General features: G+C 37.8%; 1 protein-coding gene across 5 annotated transcripts in view; it reads right to left on the bottom strand.

The window, feature by feature from the left end:
• TTC8 (tetratricopeptide repeat domain 8) overlaps positions 1–11,162 on the bottom strand; it is a 46,515-nt gene extending 35,353 nt beyond the window's left edge. For 4 of the 5 annotated variants that reach the window (XM_069465201.1, XM_069465204.1, XM_069465203.1 and 1 more), the window contains exon 1: positions 11,049–11,162. In XM_069465201.1, the coding sequence (XP_069321302.1) occupies positions 11,049–11,162 (114 nt within the window). Of the gene's footprint in view, positions 1–4,711; positions 4,742–11,048 lie in introns of all 5 variants that reach the window. The other variant, XM_069465202.1, reaches the window with a different exon arrangement.
• Positions 11,163–22,873: the final 11,711 nt, after the last annotated feature.

Below are 22,873 nucleotides of genomic sequence, written 5' to 3'. Positions count from 1 at the left end.
CCTTTTGTGGGCTAAAGTAATTAGAATGCATGGATGGAAATTTTTTAAAAAAGAAAAGCATCATGCTTTCATTTTAATGGGAATAAAGAAGGCTGCCTCCACAATATATTTAGATTCCAAAAGTGAAACTGTATTTGGTTAGGTGATTGGCTTTGGACTTGACTTTTCTGGTTGAGGTTTACTGGATTCTTATTAGATAACTATTAATAAAATGTTTTCAATGTTATGTGTGAATTTAACACAACTGAATGAGTAGAATATGGACTCAAAGAACTAATTTACTTGTAAAAAAAAAAAAAAAAGTCAATTCCAATTGGAACTGCATCTAACTGTGGGAGTCACCAAAGTATAGAAACGATCTGATGTTTTCACTTATAAAAGATCAGGAAAGATGCCAGATCTCTACAGTTATTCCCAGGGGTCAGGGAAGGCCTCACTGGCTTGAAGTTAAATGGTCTAATTTAACTTTAAAGATGGAAATAAGGAAACCTGATTTATTTTAAATCTCCACAGTTCAAAATGCCTTACAAGTATCTGACAGCTCTAATTTTTCAAAAGGGCATTCTTAGCTCAGCACTCTCTGATGGACAGGAAGGACTGCAGCACTTTCTGTTGAAACAGTAAAGCAGCAGGTGGGTTCCACTGGTTCATTCCCATATTATTAGGGAAAACCTACATGCATGCCACGTCCAAGAAATACAAAGATGAGTAAATCACAGTCCTAGTTCTAGCTTGGAAGAATTTCCATGTAATGGGAAAAATGTAATAACAAAAATAAAAAATAGAAAGAAATGTGCTACACGAGGACAGAAGAAGGTGCCCAGCTGCCTGGGGGTGGAAGGAAGGGTAGAAGAGAATGTGGCCAGGCACAGCAGACAGTAGAGCAAAGGCAGGCTAGCTAGATAGTTTGAAAACTCCACAAGAGTTGAGAATGGTTGAAGAATCGTGTTCAGCAGAGGGGGCAGTCAGAGAAGAAGCTGGAGAAAAGGTAGGGGCCAGATGACAGATGGTATATGCCATAGTGAGGTATGTGGACTTTTATCTTGATAATGAGGAGCTAATGGAGCTTAATAACTATGATTTGGAGTCCTAGATAAATCAACTTTTTAAAAGTCAAATTTTTATAATTTTATAATTTATCATTTATATAGTTGGTTATGAATTATCCATGCACATATTTTATTTTTAACTGTTTTCAAGTTCATACTGTTTCATAGTCCAATCCATCATGCTTCTTGATATCCATCCCCCTACTAACCTCTTCAATATTAAAGGGGTACAAATTTTTTATATTAAGCTAAGCAAAACATAGAACAGAAAAACCACTATTCTTCCCAGCCAAATGAATAAATACTTCAAAAGTTAAATAAGCAACATCTTTTTAAAATTCTATTCCATAAGAATCTACTTTTTCAAAAAGATATATTTATATTTGTTTCAACCTCTAAAATCTAATTCTTAAGAACTAGATATAATGTGAATTTTTATACTTAAGGATCTATAATAAAATTTATTTAAACTATTATTCAATTTTAAATTTTATCAGTATTTGAGAAAATAAATCTTCCTGACTCTTCTGTCCTAACAAAAAAATGACCTTGAAAATCACATATCACTGCTTGATTAAACATCAGACTGTTTTCAAAAACTGCTCCTGGCAATGTGAACAGTTCTTGAGATTTTAATGAAAACAGCAGATGGGGCTTTGGCTTTAAAAAAATAATATTTTTTTTTTTTTGGAAGCAAGCCAAGTATGTTTTATAGCCCTAAAATCCTCTGCCTGTTTTAAAAAAACAACCCCCCCAAAAAAGTTTAGAATTAATCAGTGATTAAAATAAAATGCATAGCAAAACACATAGGGTAATCCCAAACTTCCTCCTGAATAAAGTATAAATTTGTTTTATCAGAAATGTTTAACTTACTAATAAATAATTACCAATAACTTACTAATAAAAGGGTCATACAGTTCAAAAGAATGGTTTATGCAAATTTATTTGAACATCTATGTATTGGAAGTACTGTAATAGCAATAAAAATAAGAATAGATGCTTAGGAATTTTTTTAAGGGAAAAATATAGATTCTCCCAATCTAAATGAATAATCACCATATTAGCTATTTCCCTTTATATCTGTGAAACATAATCCCATCTCATTCACATGCTCAGTCTATAGGACATTACTTTTTTTTTTAATTTTTTTTCCAGAATATTATGGGGGTACAAATATTTAGCTTACATATATTGCCTTTGCCCTGCCCCCAGACATTACTCGTGAGGCAAATACCTGCCAGCTAACATCAGGAAGATACTGACTTGCTCTACCCTCTGTGACGTTAATCCAATTTTACTTGTGAAAATAAACACATGAAGAGGTAAAAACTCTGCTGACTGAGCAAAACATGTTTAAAGTATTTGGGTCCTCTTAAAACAGAATGCAAGATCAGTAGTTTAAGGCATGTTAGAAACAATTTTCCTAGGTTATTATTAGAATAAGGCTACCAAAGGAATAGTCTGTCTGACCTGATTTAGACATCATATGAATCAGTAACAACTGATACTCTGCTACTCTATGAACACAAAAACTTAGGCACAAAATATTGAATTATTATTACAAAGCCTCATTCCTTTTGAAGTTGTGAAAATGTGCAAAGAGAAGAAATCCAAAAAGTATGAATAGTGAGGTGAATAGTGAGGTCAAAAGAATCTAGTCAGCCTTGTTCCATTTTAGATCATTATCCAGTAGATAATTAAGTCTACAGTAACAGAACAGAAAAGTAATGCTAAATACAGGTTCTTCATGAAGCCTCTGTGCTAGTTTGAAACTTTTTAAATGCCACTCACAGCAGTTTTAAAACCATTCCTATAGCCAGGTGTAGTAGGTGATGTCTGTAATCCAACCACTTTGGGAGGCCAAGGAGGGAGTATTGCTTTAGGCCAGGAGTTCGAGACCAGCCTAAACAAGAGAGAGAGAAACTCCCCCCCCCCCCATCTCTACACATAATAAAAAAAAATTAGCCACATGTGGTGGCTCACACCTGTAGTCCCAGCTACTTGGGAGGCTTAGGCGGGAGGATAATTTCAGCTCAAGAGCTTGAGGTTGCAGTGAGTTATGATGATACCACTGCATTCTAGACTGGGTGACAGAGACCCTGTCTCCAAAAAAAAACACAAAAAAGAACAATTCCTACAATGCAAATTATTGATGATTTAATTTAATTTTAATTAAAATCTCCCAAATTTCCTGAGAACAGAAACCACAAAAACCACATTCTTTTATTTATAATTTAGAAGCTTTTTGGTTTTCATTATCATTATTTCAGCATACTATGGGGGTACAAATGTTTAGGTTACGTATAATGAACATTTTTGGTTTTTTGAGACAGGGTCTGACTCTGTTGTCCAGGCAGGAATGCAGTGGCATGATCATAGCTCACTATAACCTCAAACTCCTGTTCAAGTGATCCTCCTGCCTCAGCCTCCTGAGAAAATGGGACTACAGGCACATGCCACCACACCTGGCTTATTTTTAAAATATTTTTTGTAGAGACGGGGTCTCACTGTTGCCCAGGCTGATCTCAAACTCCCGGCCTCAAGTGATCCTCCAGCTTTGGCCTCCCAAAGTGTTAGGATTACAGGCATCAGCCACCACCCCATCCTGGATCCTTCTTGAATGACTTGTACATACATAATGCAAAAAATAATTTTCCCATCTATCATGTAAATCAAGATTATGAACATTCAAAAGACAAATGTCATCCTTTTAGAGAACAGAGTGCCACATTTTACACTATTTACTGTGTTTAATGCTACATAGGCTTCTACAAGAGTACTCTGTCAATTGCTTTCTATTCTAAAAGGTTTGATGATTATTCATGTGAGCCCCATATGAGATTCAAATAGCTTATTTACCTAAAAAGCCCTGTTAACATTCCATCTCACTTGGCAGGGCAAACACCTGGCAACTTTTAAGCTCTCTGATGGATAGCTCTCTATATCCCTTCCCTTCTCCTTATTCCCAGACCCACTGGAAATGCTCCTGGGCTAAAAGCTTCACTGGCCAGGTATCCGCCTCACCAGACCTCCTCTCTGCCAGGGCTTCCTCCAGATTCATCCCCTGGTGTCTTAGCCAGTTAGCAGGTCTCTCTGGCTGCCTCCCATCCTTAACCAAGTTGATGTGGTAGAAGTGGTTTTCTGGCCAGTGTCCCTTCCCTCCTTCCTGACTCACTGCAGCAGGCTCTTCCCTCTTAGAGCTGCCAGGTCAGTTAAAACCAACCTCTCCAAGCAGAGTTGGATCACTCTTTACCAAAGACATACTGTCCTGTCAACTACAGTCTTTTCAGACACTTGTGGCTCTGCTGACTCTCTGGCTCCTTTGCTTTTTTTTTTTTAATTCTCACTCCATGATAAATCAGCTCCCTTTCTAAGCCCAAGGTTCCCCTTGCCTCCTTCTTTATTTTTCTCATCCTTCTGGCCGACCTTGGTCGTTTGTATTTAAGCTTCAAGTCTTAATGAATAAAGTACATTAGTTCTACAAGGCTATCCATATTACACAAAAATCTATATAAATTTACATAGAAGGTACAGGATATCAGGTAGATATGGTTAATTTTATAACACCAAAAGTAGATAATGCAGCAAATTTTCTAATCTATAGCAACTAAGCAATAGCAATTATTCTCTAAACTACAGGTTGCAGCTAAACCTTTCTTTACCTGAGACAGTGGCAATTCAGAATCTGGTTCCTGGAAAGCATTAAGAAGGTAGTAAACATTTTTTTTAAGAAATACAGTTTCTAAAATAAAAAGTCTTAATGACTAACCAAGTATCTGTAGGTAAACTCTAACTCATTTAATAAAAATCCAAATATTAACTTTAGTCTTCCTCTACAAGGGCTTTCAAGAGTTCTGTAATATACACTGAAGAGTGCTAAATTTTCTATGGTCAGAAAATTCTAATTACTCTACCTTCATTCAGAGCACAGAGAAAGATATCTTAACTACTTGTGTAATGAAGACACTATCTCAGAAATTAAGAATAATTTTATAACTATACCAAAGCAGTATTTCCTTATATTCAAGAATAAGTTCATGGTGGTTAAAACGCTCAGACTTTGCTCACTTAGGGAAAAGGAAAGTCCAAATAATATAAACCCTTCTATTCCACATAAATATAATGGGATTTATGGCTGACAATAACAAATTAATTCTGAGTGTAATGTCCTCTAAGAGATTTTTATAAATAAACTACATAATATACACTGGTGCCAGATGCTAAGCTCAGCATCTGAGGGTTTTTTTCTATACAAATTAAATAGAAACCCATCAGTAAAAAAAAAAAAAAAAAACAGACTTAAACCAAATTTATTTATAGAACATCTACACTTACACGGTCTGTCTAGTCAGCAGCATCTGTTGAGAACTTAATCTGTAGTATATTTTATTAGGGAAACTACTAAGAAACAGAAAAAGGAAGAAAAGAAAAAGATCCTTGCTTTCTATGGCTTTAAATCCAAAAAGAATACCCCAAATATTTTTTAAAGAATATATTATCAGTGCAAGTAATGTGCAAACCCTGTGGTCACCATGCAAGGCCAGGCAATTTATTTATCATGACACATGGTAGGAACGTGAAAGGAAAAGGCTAAGCTAGGCTAGAAAATGAAGGTCCCAGAAGATGGGATTTAGAGAAGATTTGACAATCAACTGAACCGAACACAAAAGAGCAACTAGAGAACACACAGTAAGTGTAGTTTTTCAATTCCGGTGTGCAAGAGAAGGATCTGGAAAAAGCACAGATTTCCTAAACACAGTCCACACTTAAGGAAATACACTGATAAAGGAATGAGATGGCAGATGAAAGTAGTAACCTTTTCTGTTCTTTCTTCTATTTATTTGTGTACATATCTTTATGGCCCATCATCTTATTTGAGCCTCATAACAACCATCTGAGGGAAGCAGGCAGGGATTATTATCCATTTTACAGTTAAGGAAACAAATTCAGAGATGTTAAGTAATTTGTTCAAAGTCACACAAATGCTTGAGAGAAGCAGGTGCTCTTTCGGGCCAGTATCTCAAAAAAATGAGTTGGAAATAATAAGGCAGAACTGAAGGGTAAAGTTTAGGAGAGATACAACGTAAGTCCAATATAGAAATCTTGTGGGGGGGGAGGGTGTTTACCGGAGGTGATTACAGACAATGTCCGAAAAGGAAAACAGCTAAAGGAGATAGAAGCTACTGATATGAAGTAAAAGCTGGAGGCGTGTTATTCTGCCAGGGGCAGGTAGATTCCTCCAGTGGCCCAACCTGAAACCAACAGTTCAGCCTCAGAGGATTCTGTTCACTGATGAAGGTCTTCGTGATCTTTGTCTTGTGCTTCTGCCCTTCAGAAATACATTTATGACTGACTGTGCAGGTGAAGAGCGTGTGTGTAGGGAAATGATGTGATGTCATCATGTGACTATGAAGGTCAGAGGAGAAATGGAGAGGCCCAGAGAGTGGGGAGGTGTAGAGACAGGCAAGGGATTATGTGGATGGAAAATGGAGACCAGGCCTAAGAGGGTATGAGGTAGAGAACACATGTATTCCAGAATATTCTCCTGGCACCCAGCTAGGTGCTGAAAACATTCTATGCGGGAAAGCACCTAGTTAAATACATTACAATACAATGTGTCAAATGCTATACTCACATTATGGACAAATTATAGACAATTAAGGTGGAAGGAAGAAAAGCAGAAGACATGGAAGATAAGAAGGGAGTCAGAGAAAAGGGAAATTACTCTGGAAATTATTGAGTGTCAATGATGTATCAACTATATTCAACATCCTTTCACCATCCATTTCACTGGATATTTTCCTCACAAATGCTTTCCAGATTACCAACAATCCTTTAAGAAGAATATAAATGACAGAATCCTACATGCAAATATCTCTAGCTATATAGAGACAATAGCAGCTAACATTTTTTATCATTTACCATGTAACAATGAAAACCTTTACAACAACCCCTTGAGGTACAGGTATATTATCATTTCCATTTACAGATGAGAAAACTCTAAGGTCAAGGTGTAGAGGCAATATTTGAACCTAGAAACCCTGGGTCAAGAGCATCCACTTTGCTGACTACTGCAGGATGTGGGGAGACCAAGGACAGGCACGGCTCTCTGGAGATCCATCAAGAGCAGGACTGTGAAGGAAAAGAGTCAGGATGTTTTAATTTGGATGTGGGGCAAAACTTTTTTTAAAAAAAATCACTGAGGCCTTCATCTTTGAGTCTCTCTCAATTATAGTTTTGTTATTTAAATTAATCCACCCATATAGGGAACCACAAGTTAGGTTCACTTGGTCTAGCAAACTGTTTCTACAGGTATCAACACAGTTGAGTAAAAAGCACCAGGCCTCACCCTAGAGTCAGAAGACCTGGGCTCCTCAGGGAGCCACTTAGCTGCGTGACCTTGAACAAGTCATACAACATTCATTACCTTCTCAAATTGGAGCAATATTACCTACTTCACAGGATACCTTTAAGGACCAATAATAAAGCCTTGCATTTTTAAGAATACTTCATAATTTTCAGAGTTCTTTCACACATACTATCATGCTTATTCAAGTATAAGGTTAACAGATAAGCACCCAACCATCCATTACTCCCTTTTTCAGAACTCAGAACTGACTCCCACTTAGGACAGATCCAATTAAAACTTCCCTCTGAATCCCCTTCAAAGTAAATAAGAGGCCACAGAAAGTAGGATGGCACTGCCTAGAACCAGCAAATACTCATCACCGTCAACTTCAAGTCACATCAGTTTGCTTCCTTCCTTCCTCCCTAGAGCACAGCTTTCCCTTATAAGTTGTTGCTATTACTTTAGGGAATTAAATCTCCAGATAATTCTGAATGCAACTTCCTAATTGCCGCCAGTACTTACACTGGCTAATGAGTCTGCCCAGCTTTACTTTTAAATTGCTGAGTTGTTACTCAGAAATTAGTAATAAAAGGAAGGGAAAAAATTATAAGAGAACAGAGAAATCGATGGGTTTCAGAAGGTTAGGGAGATTTAGTGACCAAGCAGCCAAATGGGAATGTAATCTGTAGAGTTTAGCAGGAATACAAATTTATAAAATGAACTGCCCCAGAGTATAGAAACAAAGGATTAAGTCTGGCTAAGTCTCCATGGCCCCAAAGAGGAAACAAATTAGATAATCACACAAAAAATATGCTTTTTGGCTTGGATCACCAGGTCATGTCTCAACCAACTACTAACATAGCTCACTGGGGAGCCCTAGTTCCACATCTTTCATCTAAGCCAAGGGTGTTCAGCCACTTTACCACCTTCAAATCATTTACAATAATAACCATCTCCTGTCAGGAACATCTTTCATTATAAGCAGAGATTGGGGGCAGGGAAGGACAATGTAAATTAGAAAAAGCTTTCTCACATTCTGATATACAGCTACCAGTCCCACCCTCAGAATTACTGATTTTAATAATCTGAAAATCTATCAGAAACCTACCCCATTAATGAAAGCACATTATCTTTTAAAAATTCCATTGCCTGAAAAAGCTCCATGTTTTATGAACTGTTTAATTATAGTGGAGGTAAAAAAAAAAAATCAGGACTGGTTTTAAAGCCAAGAATCTGACATATGGAACACAAAGAACAGTAATCAGATTAAGCAACTAATCAGGATGATCAACATGAGCTGTAGAAGCCAGCATTCCCTCTAGGTCATATGGTTGTATGGAGGACTGTTTTGTATTTCTTCCTTTTATATCATTGCTTTTAACCACTATTTCAGTCATAATTTAAAGAATATTTTGAAAAAGACAATGCATGTCTATGAATTGATTATTCTTACTATATTTTATCAAAAAGGGGAAACTGTACTAAATTAATTGGTTATTCCTTTTTCTGGTATATTCTTAACAGATCTGAACTTTAATATCCTTCATGCTTGTAGAGCCTGCCCTGTGTTCCTCACCATTCTAACTACTCAATAAATGTTAGCTATCATTTTTGTTACATACTTTGCAAGGTTATTCTAATCATTAGAGATATATAGTATTTACAGAATTAAACAACCATAATCCAAATATCTGAAATCCAAAATGATCCAAAATCCAAAATTTTCTGAGCCCTGACATGACACTCAAAGAAAATGCTCTTTTTGGATCTTGGATATTTGGATTAGAGATGCTCAATTGATAAGTATATTGTAAATATTCCAAAATCCAAAATCTGAAACACTTCTGGTCCCAAGCATTTGGAATAAGGCATCCTCAATCTGTAGTAAACACTTAATCAAGAAGTCATTGAAATGAACACATATAAAGTCCTGGTCACAGAGCCTAGCACAAACTAAATCTCAATTGATATGTGCAATCCTGAATGTCACTTTGGACTCAAGATTATAGGGTCTTAACCATTAATAAAAACACTGCTGCTTTGCCAATAACAGTATTTCCCAATGCCACATCTCCCAAGGATAATAATGAAGATATTTGACCCTTGCTCTGGGCCAAAAAAAAAGAATCAGTGGTGAAACAAGTTTCAGAATTATTTGATTATTTGCATTAATCAAAATTAGGCAAATTTAGGTTTTTTTCAGAGCTACTCAGAGCCTTTAATATGCATCTTGAATCTCCAAGAAGTAATATACATTTTCAAATGCATTTAACCAGGAAACTTCCTTTTACTGAGCAGCTCTTGGGATTAGGGTTCTATGGAACACAAAATGGAAACGACCCTAACTCAGTGGAAAAATGGAAACAGCATATAAGTTCCCGCAAACCATTGTGCCTAGAGCAATATGTTGCCCAATTCCCAAACATATTTAATTGTAGAATCCTTTTTTTTTTTTTTTTTTTGAGTAGCATCTATGGGATTACAATGCCAAGAAGCACACTTGGGGAAATGCTTGTCTTAAGAAATGGAGTTCTATTAACTAATGTGAACTAACACGAACAGAACCTAGCTTAACGTTACCACTAACATGGGTTGTTCTAAGGGAGATGTGCTATCTGAAGGACAAAATGTTCACCTCAACAGGTTATCACCCATCCGTCTGCTGGGAGCTAAGGCAGTAACAGCGTTCACACTCAAGCCTCTGCTTTTGTAACTCCCTTCAATTTTCCATTTTTTCTAACATCTCCACGGCAACACCATTACAGGAAAAGCTTGGGAACTCAAACTATATAGGTACATTCTGCGTTTACTAGAAGCAGTGACAAAATGCCACAGCTCTGCCTTTATTCTTCCACTTTCTCCTTTTTTGCCTCTTCCAGGAGATGCCTGCCCACCAGAGTTATACCTCTCTCACACATAGCATATTATCTTTTTCATTTGCTATACACAATATTACTGTAGCTTATTTAAGTTCTTTTAATAAAATGCCATCATTCCTTCTTTCAAGGAAACTTTCTCATGCCCCCTCCTGCAATTATCGCTTTCCTTGCCCAGATAATTTCTTTAAATAAATGTATCTTTTGCTCTTAGATTCTCATTCCTCTAACTTGTGTATTTCCTTAAAGTTAAACTCGTGGCCACTTAATCAAAAGCTCCTTCAATCTTGGACAACTGTCTAAAGATGAGGTAGGAGGATCACACATTTGACTCAAAAAAAAAAAAAAATAAAGAAGGCAGCTATGTTAACAGGGAGTGGAGAGTCACAGATCTGTTTCTACATAATTCTTTTAGAAAATAACGCACACGAAGAGAGATTTAGAGCCCATCCGTATGCAATTATAAATGAATTACCAAAGTTCCTCCGCCAAGTAAAATTCAGGGCTCTAATTCTGGGACACTCAAAGGAAAAGGGAGGCTGAAGTTTGTAGAGGGGCTGGTCATGGCACAGAACTCGTGATCCCCGGGGATGCGGGGGGCAGGGACCCGCCAGCCACGGCTCCATAAGGTCTCGCTCCGGGTGCCTCTGCCGACCGTACGGTCAGCCTCGCCTGGGCCTTCCTCCCTGGACTCACTACCCGGGGGTCGCGGGATTCCCCAGAGCCCTCAGCCTCAGCTCCGGGATCCACAGGCTGACGGGGGCTGGCCGGTACCTGGTCATAAGGGGACTTCTCCAGCATCTGCGTGCACAGATCGGCGCAGAGCTGGAACTTCCTGCGCCTAAAATAGCTGCAGGCCAGGAGCAGCGGCTCCATCTCTGAGCCCATGGCGGCCAGCGGGGCCAGCAAAGGACCAGGACCCAGCCGAGGGAGGGCGGTGGGCGGGAGCCGGGAGCAGGCAGCGTTGGGCTCTGCCGGGCAACGCGCCGCGGCTGAGGCCTTGCCAGAGAGGTGCCCGCCTCGCGCCTGAGAATAGAGAAAAGGAAAAAAAAAAAACCCACCCTGAGCAGAACTCAGCATAGGGTTTACCAAAACTTGGCTGTAAAAAATATCTGTAACTTTAAAACACTACAGATTTCATTAATTTTGAGAAGGCGCCCTGGCTAACTAAAAGAGGCAGTAAATTAGACACCTCTGCCTGGGGTCCTCCACCCCGGAGGCGCGGTTGCCTAGCGGCCGAACGCTCTGCTTGCCCCGCCAATCCGGAAAAGGTCCTGGGAGTGGACCTCCTGTCGGATCTGTCTCACTTCTCTTGGCTCATTTCTACCCCTTTCACTTACCTGCAGATTCTAGAAACAACAAATATGTGTAAAGCTTCTACAATACCATCCCGCCCATCAGGACCCAGAGGGGCCTAAAACTCTCCAGTCTATTTCTGGAAGTCCTTCTCACCAAATCTCAAGTGTCGAAAATTGCAAGGGGCTTGCTTAGTCCAATCCACCCACTTTTACAGATGGGAAGCTGAAATAGGCTCACAGAAGAGAAATTATTTTCCTTAAATCGCGTGGAGTACCGAGCTGGAACTGTAATCTGGTTGACTACATGGTGTTAATACTTTCGTTAATTCGAAGATTATAGGGATTCTGGATTATAAATTAGTGACAGTTTTACCAAACTAGAGAATGTATGCAAAGAAAATTAAAAAGGAGCTTTGCAAAACACTGTCACCAGGCAGGTACTGTTTGTCAAGTGTTGACTTGTGCAGAGTGATTTCTTCAGGTACATTTCTGACTTTTCCTCTAGAGATTCACACAGATGACAAATACCTTTCATGGCAATGGTTATGATAAGAGAAGTGTGACAAGGGATATTTTTTCCTTGCTTCCATCCTACCAGAGTGGGAAGGGTAGGAAAGGAAAAATTAACTCAATACTGCAGAATTTTCTGATGACGTCTAAGTCTCCTTTATCGCTATAGGTAAAGAAACAGGTCATAGCCAAGATAAGTCACTCTAGTAATTTTCTCAAACCACTGGGGTACCAAAATGCAGACATTATAGTTAATCTACATATTTGTATTTTTTATAGATATTAAAATGAAATAGGCTTCTAAACTAAGAAAATGATCTTTTTCTTCTTTAAGCAGTCTTTCTCTAATTTTATCTTGGAAGTGAATAATTATCAGGATTATGATTGTTACAGTTATGTTTATTGCAATTAGTTCATTTGTGTTTCCCTGAACTGCCTCTAGAAATATAATCTCTCTAAAGGTCTTAATGGAACAGCCCATGGTTTGGGGGGAGGGAGGGAGGTCAGGTTAAGAAAGCATGTGCTGACAGTTGACAATTGGGCTCAATATTTCATAGGGTCCTTTCATTTACAGTGTAAGCAGATTCCTGTGTAAGTGATTCTCAACCCTGGCTCCATATTAGACAGATGTTTTAAATAAACTTTTTATTTTAGAATAGTGTTACATTTACAGAAAAGTTACAAAGATAGTATAGAGTGTTCCCCTATGCCCCTCACCCAGTTTCTCCTATTATTGGTATCTTATATTACCATGGTACACTTATTACAGATAAGGAACCAACATTGGTACATTACTATTAACTCAACTCCACAGTTTATTTGGATTTCAGTAGTTTTCCCCTAATAGCATTTTTCTTTTCCAGCATTCTACTTAGGATACCATATAACATTTAGTCATCATGTCTCCTTTGCCTTCTTTGGTCTGTGACAGCTTTTTAGATTTTTCTTTTATGATGACCCTGACAGTTTTGAAGAGAGCTAGTCAGGTATTTTGTAGAATAGCTGGGAAGTTCTTAAAAATACAGATGCCTAAATTCCACCCTAGAGATATTGACTTAAATGGTTTGAGGTCAGGTGGGGGCAGGGGAGGGGGCAGTATTTTTTTTTAAGTTTCCCAGGTGATTGTAATGGGTAGCCAGGGCTAGCCAACCATTTTGTTGAGTTCTAAATAGTCTTGTATATATTGAGATTATCGCCAGCTTCCTACAGAGAAACAATATTTTTATAAGTGGAGAAATAAACATGCAAATAAATATGTAAATGAATATGGAACAAAAAAGAGGCGTTAATATTTTAGTAACATTTTCTTTTCTTTCACAAAAATCAAATGAATGAGGAAAACTGTGGAATATCTAGCAAATCGCAGGATGTTAAGCATGTTCCAAATGTAGCATAAAATGTCTTTAAAAGAATATAAACATTTGTTATTTTTATATCATGTAAATATGTTTATGGTTAATTGATTTTATGAATTTATACATAGACTTTGTTACTTATTTTATAATATCTAACCAATAAAACAGAAACAATTATTTAAAAACAACAGAAAAAGATATGTTAGTAATAGGAAGTAATTATGCTAGTAATAGTAGTAGGAAGACTACAGGATATAACAATTCCTGGTGAAGGGAGGAGATAAGAATTACTAGGGTCATTTTCCTACTACAGAAAATGAAGCATAGAGAAACAATTAAAGCCCTTTGAAAGAGTCAGTTTCACAATCAGAGCTAGATCTCAGTTCATAGATCCTTATCTTTTGCTCTGTAGCAACTAGATATCTCTTTAGGTTAATTAGTTGAAAATCAAATACCTAAGATAATTAAATGCCAAAGGTTACATTTTCTTAAATGTTAAATTGGGATTATTCAGGCCATTTAACATAACCCAAATGAAAACAGAAGGTATAAAATGAGATATTCTCTTGGTCAACAAGTATTTGTCCACGCCCTGTGCTTCATGATAAGAATACAGAGGTGAACAAGACAGATCTGCCCAGATCTTACACACCAAGAGTAATTAGTGGAAAGAACACTGAACTTGAGGTCAGACTTGCTAGCTGTGTTTCCTCAGACAAATTAGCCATCAGTATAAAACGATGATTAAGGAGTAGGCTCTAAAACCACATTTCCTGTATTTGAACCCTGACTCTCCCATGCCCTAGCTGTAGGGACTTTGGGGAAACGACTTAATGACCCTGTGCCTCAGATTCTTTATCCATAATGTAAAGTGCATTTGCTATATTATTTAAGAATTTTAAGTTCTGCCTTAAAGGACAAGAAAAACATATGGGATGGATGAAACTAATGAGAAATGTTAAATGTAGAAAATAAGTACATCCTTAACCTATGAGACATGTTAAACATACATAGAATAAATAGACATTTATGTCTTAAACATACTTAAAAGAACAAAACAAACAAATGAGAGTGTTACTTGTAGATAGCAATAGAAAGCAAAATAAACCTTAAATATTCATAAAGCATGGATCAGCTTTGTCTACCTTAAATTGGCGACCCATTGGTATCAACCATTCTAACCCAATTGTCCTGTGTTTAAAACATACACTGCTGCTCATCAAGTCACCGTTGAGCTATAGCTGTGGCAATACATCCTTACCTCTATCTTTCTAATAAAGCAAGCGTGCATTGGCACCACAAACCTCCACCTTTGAACTTTCTTGCCTACCCTCAACTCTATCCTTGTAACCATGCCATCTTCAGGGAAGGAAGATGAGGGAAAGAGAGAGTCATATGAACTTTAAGTGATTCACAAGTAGTGTGATCTTTCCACCTGCTTGTCACCTACCCAATCTCCCTCCCCTTGCTTCTCACTGTATGTTTTAAATTGATTTAACAAATTAACTGATTTGAGCATCTTAATCTGGTCTATGAGCCTTTTAGTTCCAGGTCCTCTGGAATAGCCTTTGATTTGGCTAGAGTACCACTCTTTTAAAAAATTAAGTTCCAGAATGTTTTACCATCATCATCTAAACTCCCTACCAAGACCTAAAGGTCCTACAGGTTCTATAATAGCTACTGGCCACTTCTCTGACCATACCTCACCCCCTCAGACTTACTCATTCCACTCAAGGGACACTGGCCTCCTTGCTGGTTCTTGACTAGGTTTAGCAGGGCATCTTACATTCGCTCTTTGCTGGCAGCCACACTCTTCCCCAGGTATCCATCTGCCTTACTCTGTCACTTCATAAAGGTCCTAACTGAAATGTCACTTCCTTAAAGAGGTCCTCCCTCCAAACTGTCCCCATCTTGTTTCTCTGCCACATTTTTCATCCAAGGATGTACCACCGCTGACGAAGATTCTCACCTTGACTAAACTTTAGTCAGGCTCCTCTGAGCCCTTTTCTTGACTTGGCCTCAACCTGGGCTTCCTTGTCTACTCTTGTAGAGTCCAGTTACAGCAAGAATCGTGCTAAGTCAGGTTAGAGAGAATCCCTCACCCTCAATATCTAGTCAAATCCCACATCTCCCACCATCTCCCAGGTGATGTCTGATCACCCTGGCCTGTTAAGTCAGTTTGATGTCTCCTCTTAATGATTTCCTACCCACTCACCATCTCCCAACCCCCTGCAACTTACTCTTTGACTATAAATCCCCACTTGTTCTTATTGTATTTGGAATTGAGCCCAGTTCCATGCTGAGGTCTCTTTTGCCCTATTGAATAGTTTCTGAATGAAAATATGATTTTCTCCTTTAACTACTGTCAGGCTCTGGTTTTCTTTAATAAGACCCCACATATTTTAGAAGTAGGCTTGTACAGCTGGCCCTTTGTATCCATGGGTTCCACACCAGTGTATTAGACCAACCTCGGATCAAAAACATTTGGAAAAAATGGATGGTTGCAGCTGTACTGAGCATGTACAGACTTCTTCCTTGTCATTGTTCCCTAAAAATACAGTATAAAAACTATTTATATAACATGTACTTTGAATTAGGTATTATAAGTAATCTAGAGATGATTTAAAATATACAGGAGTATGGGTGTAGGTTATATACAAATATCACACTATTTTATATAAGGGATTGAGCATCCATGCAGTTTAGTGGGGGTTTGGGGGTTGGAATCAATCCCTCACAGATACCAAGGGATGACTGTATACATTATTGTCTATTTCTACCCCCAACTTCCTCTTCCCCACAATGTGAGCACCAAGAGTAAGGACTTTGCTGAGTCTCTAGTGCCTTGAATGTTGTTTGGCGCATGATATGCACTCAAAAAATATTTGTTGAATAAATGGCTATCTTTCCAATAATATTATACTTAATACAAGTAATGGATCATTTTAAGTTTAAAGATCCAACTATTATAAGCATTTTGATAAATATTAATACATAGAAGTATAGATTATTTAATTGAACAATAATATCTATACTTCCTGATAAAACCAAAAAGAAAACTGTCATCTCGAGTATCTCTGCATCTTTATCTTTTTTTCTTATAATCCCTGGCCTTGGCCCTCTTTTTGCTATTAGAGTCAATAGCAGAGTGCTACCTTTGTGGTATTCATTGCTAGATGAATGTAGTAGAGATTCATCTAGCAATGAACACACAGCTGGCAACATGTAACGTGGAGGAAAGAAATGTTGGCTGTTGTAAGGTACTGAGATGTTTGGATCATTTGTTACTATAGCAAAGCTGACCAATGCTAATATATTCATAATCATTTTTTTCTCCATCATTAGAATTCTAATAGTCCTACATTCTTTATCTTCTTTATTTTTCTTCACAGAGATATATGTTCATATGTTTATTATCTATTTTTTCCCACTGGAATGTAAACTCCATGAAGCCAGGGATTTTGTCTGTTTTGTTCATCAAAGTTCCCCAGCACTTAGAGCAAAACCTGATAGATGATACAAACACACACACACACACACACACACGCACAGACACACGCGCACAAATTTATTTCATATTTGTTGGATGAATGGATATTGAGTCACAATACATGTGTATAGAGTTGAAAAGATAAGCCCATATTTAGAGAGAAAAAATAAGATTAGAAGTATGAGTTCTTGCCTTTAAGAATGGAAGTAAGCTTCCAGTTAGTAAATTGCTTGCATTCCAGGAAAAGACTCAAAGCAAAGACAATTTTTTTGCTCTGACATTATTTATTAATTGTGCATTAGCCCACTGGTACACAAGGAAGAAAACTAATTTCCTAATATTAATAATATTGTTCCATGTTCCAATTGCATATATTAAGTCATTCTCAATTACTAGGTTATTTTAACCTCTTTTATAATTAATATAAACACTGTCTCATAAGCTATAAGGAAAAATTAATAATTGTTCAAAAATTATGTAAGTTGACATCAATTATTCAATGATATACTTCCTAAGCTTTTCTTAAAGGTGTATTGTGTTCAAAGGCTACAAAGCCCTCATATTTTGACTATGTGGTTGAGAACCATCCCATATTCTCTTTCTACTACAGTAGAAAATTCAAACTTAACCCATAGCTTTTTTGATTTATCATCTATATTTCAGAAGGCCCATCTCATGGTTATGTGTAGTCAATCCTGACTTTGTGGCACAGATTTATATCTAGGTGTATTACCAGTTCCTGTGTTTGACATTGTTTGAAAAGGATCTTTATTATTCACCTCTGATAACAATAACAATTATTATATGATACCTTTTGTGATGCCAGTTCATTGGTACCCAATTCAAGTTCACTTAATGTCTAACAATCTGAAAGCAATAAATGCCCTTGAAATGTTGTAATTCAATCCTTTGTCCTGTTTAACTTCTGTTTTGATAAGGATTGTTAATTAGCCAAATTATTGTTTCCTTTTGAAATATTTCACAACTTTTTGAGATGATTCTATTGCATATTTGCCTTCTTAATTTACTACTTAATTTCTGCAGCAATGTTATAATGTAATACTGTTTTTCTTACATATAAATTTTATGGTCTAATTTCAACACTGTTAGGAGTTTTTCCCCTTCCTTCCACTCATCCACTCCAAACTCTGCCCATATTTCTGCCTCTAGGCTAATGTGCTAAACAACTGTTCAAATTTGTTGGAGTTTTAACTTTAATTTTTTTCACAGTCTTGCTCAGGAAAGATGAGGAAACAAGTTAAATGGACCTATTTTTCGTGTAGTCTTCCAAGAATCTTATGGATCTAATGTCACTGTGTGAACCCCTTTGGAATATTGGTCAACATAAATCATATGCTGTTGATGACATTTGCTTTCTGTAATCGTATTTTTATTTACAGGCCTTGGTATTATCTAATCTTTAAACGTCAATAGAAAAGAATAAAAAGAGTCAGCAGCAAAAATTAATTTGCAGAAAAGAATGCATTTTAAGAAATGTCAATATTCAAAATGCTTTATTGTAGCCTTTTAAAAAATAATTTTAACATATAATGGATAAGTTCTCTTTGTCATTTCAAAGTTAAAATAAAAAGTTGGAAGAAAACAAAAACTTCTTATCAAGATAAAGTAACCACTGTATCCATGGTGAGATCCATCCCAAACAAGCTGATATTTTAGCTTGTGCTGAAAAGTGTACAATTGCCTTTCTATATTTGAAAAATTATTACTTTCACAGGCTTGTCATGATCTGGAGGACTCAGAATGAGAACTACTGCCCTAACTCATTGGTTATTATCATCCAAGACAGAGTGATTAAACTCCTGCAGCGTTTTCAGAGGAATTATGCCTCCACAGGGTTGACTGCTTGCAAATTGCTCTTAATGCTATTGCTAATCAGACATTTAACTGTTTTTGAGTTACAATAACGATTAATAAATTCCACTTGTCTTTTACATATTGACCTTGTATATGTGACCTTTCTAAACTCACTCATTAGTTCCAGCAGCTGTTTTTGTAGAACCCTTTGGATCTTTGTTACTCTGAATGTAATTTTTTTTCCTTCAAAAATTTTTCTTTAATCTTTGGTTTTCAATGTCTTGACCATGATATAGCCAGGATTGTGTGTGTGTGTGTGTGTGTGTGTGTGTGTTTTATATATATTCCTCTTGAGATTTTCTGAGTTTCTTGGGTCTGTGGTTATCTTTCATTAATTTCAAAAGATCTCTTCAAATGTGTGTTTGTCCCTGTTCTCTCTCTTTTCTCCTTCTAGGACTCCAATTACATGTGTGTTAGTTACACTATTTGATGTCTCACATCTGCTGCATGCTCTGGGTTTTTTTCTACTTTTTTTACCTTTATCTTTCAATTTAGATAATTTCTAATGCTCTAATTTAAAGGTCACTAATTCTTTCCCCAGCAGTATCAATCTGCTGTTAATGGAAAAAACCCAAACTCTGTAAAATAATTTAAGGAGGCTTATTCTAAGCTGAATATAAGTGACAAATGGTCTGGGTCTGAGCCAACTATAAGCGACCAGTAGTCTCAAGAGATCCTGAGAAAATGTACCCAAGGCAGCCGGGTTATAGTTTGGTTGTATACATTTTAGAAAGAATTGCAGGTAAAATCACAAATCAATACATGGAAGGTATACATTGGTTTGACCCAAAAAGGCAGGACATCTTAAAAGGGGGGGTGCAGAGAAGGGACAGTGAGGGGGCTTACATGTTATAGGTGGATTCAAAGATTCTTTGATTTATAATTGGTTAAAGAAATAAAGCTTTGTCTAAAGACTTGGAGTCAGTAGAAAGGAATGCTTGAGTTCAGGTAAGGGGGTCTGCTAATCAAAGAGCAAGTCAGAATATACTTCAAGTGATCTGTTAAGTACATTGAGGGCCTGCAGGTGTGACTTGACCTTTACCTTGCACAGCCTTAGGTCCTTTTAATGATTTTATTTATTTATTTAGATAGGGTCTTTGTTGCCTGGGCTAGCATGCAGTGGCCTCCTCATAGCTCACTGCAACCTCAAACTCCTGGGCTCAAACCATCCTCCTGCCTCAGCCTCCCAAGTAGCTGGGACTAGAGGCATGTGCCCCATGGCCAGCTAATTTTTCTATTTTTTGTAGAGTCAGGGTCTCACTATGTTGCTTAGGCTGGTCTTTAACTCCTCGCTTCAAGCAATCCTCCCACCTCAGCCTCCCAAAGTGCTGATAGTACAGGCATAAACTACCATACCAGTCTCATATCTTAGTATCTTATTGTCACAAAGAGTCTGTTTTGTCAATCTTATGATCTCTGTTTTAATATTAATGTTTGTCAATGTTGTGTCTAAACTCCAAAAAGGAGGAGGTATAATGAGGCCTGTCTGACCTCCCTTCCCTTCATGGCCAGGAATTCAATTTTAAGGTTTTTCTGGACTCCCCTTGGCCAATAAGGGATCCATTTTGTTGGTGGGGAGCTTAGGATTTTATTTTTAGTTTATACTGCTCATGGATCTGTTGAAGGAAGTCTTCACCTCTGATATTATATTTTTTATTTCTAGAGTTTCCATTTGATCCTTTTTATAGTTTCTATCTCTGCTGAAATTTCCCCATTGCTAATACACATTGTCCACCTTTTACACAAGATTCTTTAACAGAGTAGTCATAGTTATTTTAAAGTCCCTGCAGTAGTCAGGGTTTTCCAGAGAATCAGAACCAAGAGCATATATGTAGATATATAGGAAGAAATTTATTATAAGAGATTGGCTCATGTGATTCTTGAGGCCAAGAAGTCCCGTGATCTGCCATCTGCAAGCTGGAGGCCCGGGAAAGTGGTGCAGTTCCAGTCCCAACCTAAAGGCCTGAGAACCAGGGGAGCCAATGGTGTAAAGCCTATTCTGAGTCCAAATGCCTAAGAACCAGGAGCAGCCATGTCAAAGTGCAGGAGAGGATGGATGTTCCAGCTCAAACAGAGAGCAAATTTGCCCTTTCTCTGCCTTTTTGCTCTATTCAGACTCTCAACAGATTGGATGTTGTCCCTCTGTATTGGTGAGAACAATCTTGTTTATTCAGTCTACTGATTGAAACACTCATCTCTTTTGGAAACATCCTTATATACTCACCCAAAAATAATGTTTTACAGTTGTCTTGACATCCCTTAGCCCAGGAAAGTTGACATATAAAATTAAGCATCACAGTTCCTATTTGATTATTCCAAAAACTAGTCATCTCTGAATCTGGTTCTGTTTATTGCTTTATCTCTTGACAGCAGGGTTTTCCCCTTTGCTTTCCATGTGTCTTATAATTTTTTAGCATATACCGGACATTGTAGACAGAATAGTAGAGAATGAGGAACATGATATTTACACCTAGAAATGGGTATGCCTTTTCTTTGTCAGGCTGTTATTATGGGGGCTTCAGTTAATCTAGTCAGGAGTTGAACTGGTTTGAGGCTTTATCATTGCTATTGTTTTGTCGTTATTGTTGCTATTTTGAGGCAGGGTTTTGCTCTGTTGCCTAGGCTGTAGTGCAGTGGAGTGATCGTAGCTCACTGCGGCCCTGAACTTCTGGCCTCAGGCAATCCTCCTGTCTCAGCCTCCCAAAGTGCTGGGACTATAGGCATGCACAGCAGTACCTTGCCTATCAGTGCTATTGTTACCTTCAGTGTATCAGAAGCTTCATATTCCCCCAAAGGTGGGCTGCTGTTACTTTGTGCATGGTATTGTGTCTGGGGTGCTGCAGGATTATTCCCAGTGCTTCTACTTCTTGTATTGGTGCAGATTCCTAGGTCCAAGAGGATTTCCCTCCCCTCCCTAGGGCTTGATAGGCTTTGGTTCTACCTCTCCCCTACAAGCAGTGGATCTTTGCCTGGGCCCCGTGTGTAGGCTTTATGAGAGGTGGAGGTGGAGGTGGAGTTGGAGTTTCCAGCGAATCCCCCAGTAGCAGCTGACCACCACTCATGCCTGTATGCCTGTACTACTAAGGGGTCTCTCTCCATTTTCCTGTTCTTCCTCAATCTTTCTGATGAAAGCCCTCATCAAGGAGCTTACAGCTGGTGGGGGACACTGACATTAATGAATTATACAAGCAAATATAAAATCACAACTTTGATAAACATTAAGCAAGAGGAGCCAGATGCAGTGGCTCACACCTATAATACCAGCAATTTGGGAGGCTGAGGAGGGAGGATTGCTTAAGGTCAGGAGTTCAAGACCAGCCTGGGCAACACTGTGAGGCCCCATCTCTACCAAAATAATAATAATAATAATAATAATAAAGAAGAGAAACCTGGTGTTATGAGATCATATGAGATGGGGAAGTAATGTCCTCAGGAAGTCAGAGAAAGCTTTGCTGTCTGGTGATGACTGGCTCAGGTCTGTAGGCTGGGTACAAGTCAACCAGGGGAAGAGGAGAGGAGCATTGCCGGCAGCTGAGGATCATCAGGCAAGAAATCCCTATGGCAGGGTAATATGGCATGTTCTAGGAACTGAAGGAAAGTAAGAAGATCAAGGTGACAGGAGGATCCAGTGAATAAGAAAGGGTGTGAAATGAGAGTGGAGAGACAAGAGCAAAACCATGCTGGGCTTCTTGGCTTTGTTAAGGATTTTGGTCTTCATTTTAAGTAGTGGGGAACCATTGGAGAATTTCAAGTTGGGGTTGGTGGGGGCTAGGGGGAGTAATTGTAATTAGATTTGTAAAAAATAATATTTAAGCCACATACAATTCAGATCTTACAATGTTTGTATTTTGCACATTAAAGCCTTTGAATGAAGTAAATTTTGTTATGCCTTTAAAGACAAGTGGGGTTTTGGTACAAATTTATGGGGTACATGTGCAATTTTGTTATATGCATAGATTGCATAGCAGTTAAGTCAGGGCTTTTAGGGTATCCATCATTATAATGGTACATTGTACCTATTAACTAATTTCTCATTATTCACCCCCTCCCACTCTCTCACCCATTGTCTTA

This window comes from Eulemur rufifrons, chromosome 2 (genome assembly GCF_041146395.1).
Source record: "Eulemur rufifrons isolate Redbay chromosome 2, OSU_ERuf_1, whole genome shotgun sequence".
NCBI classification, from domain to species: domain Eukaryota; kingdom Metazoa; phylum Chordata; class Mammalia; order Primates; family Lemuridae; genus Eulemur; species Eulemur rufifrons.
This window is presented reverse-complemented; position numbering and strand designations above follow the sequence as displayed.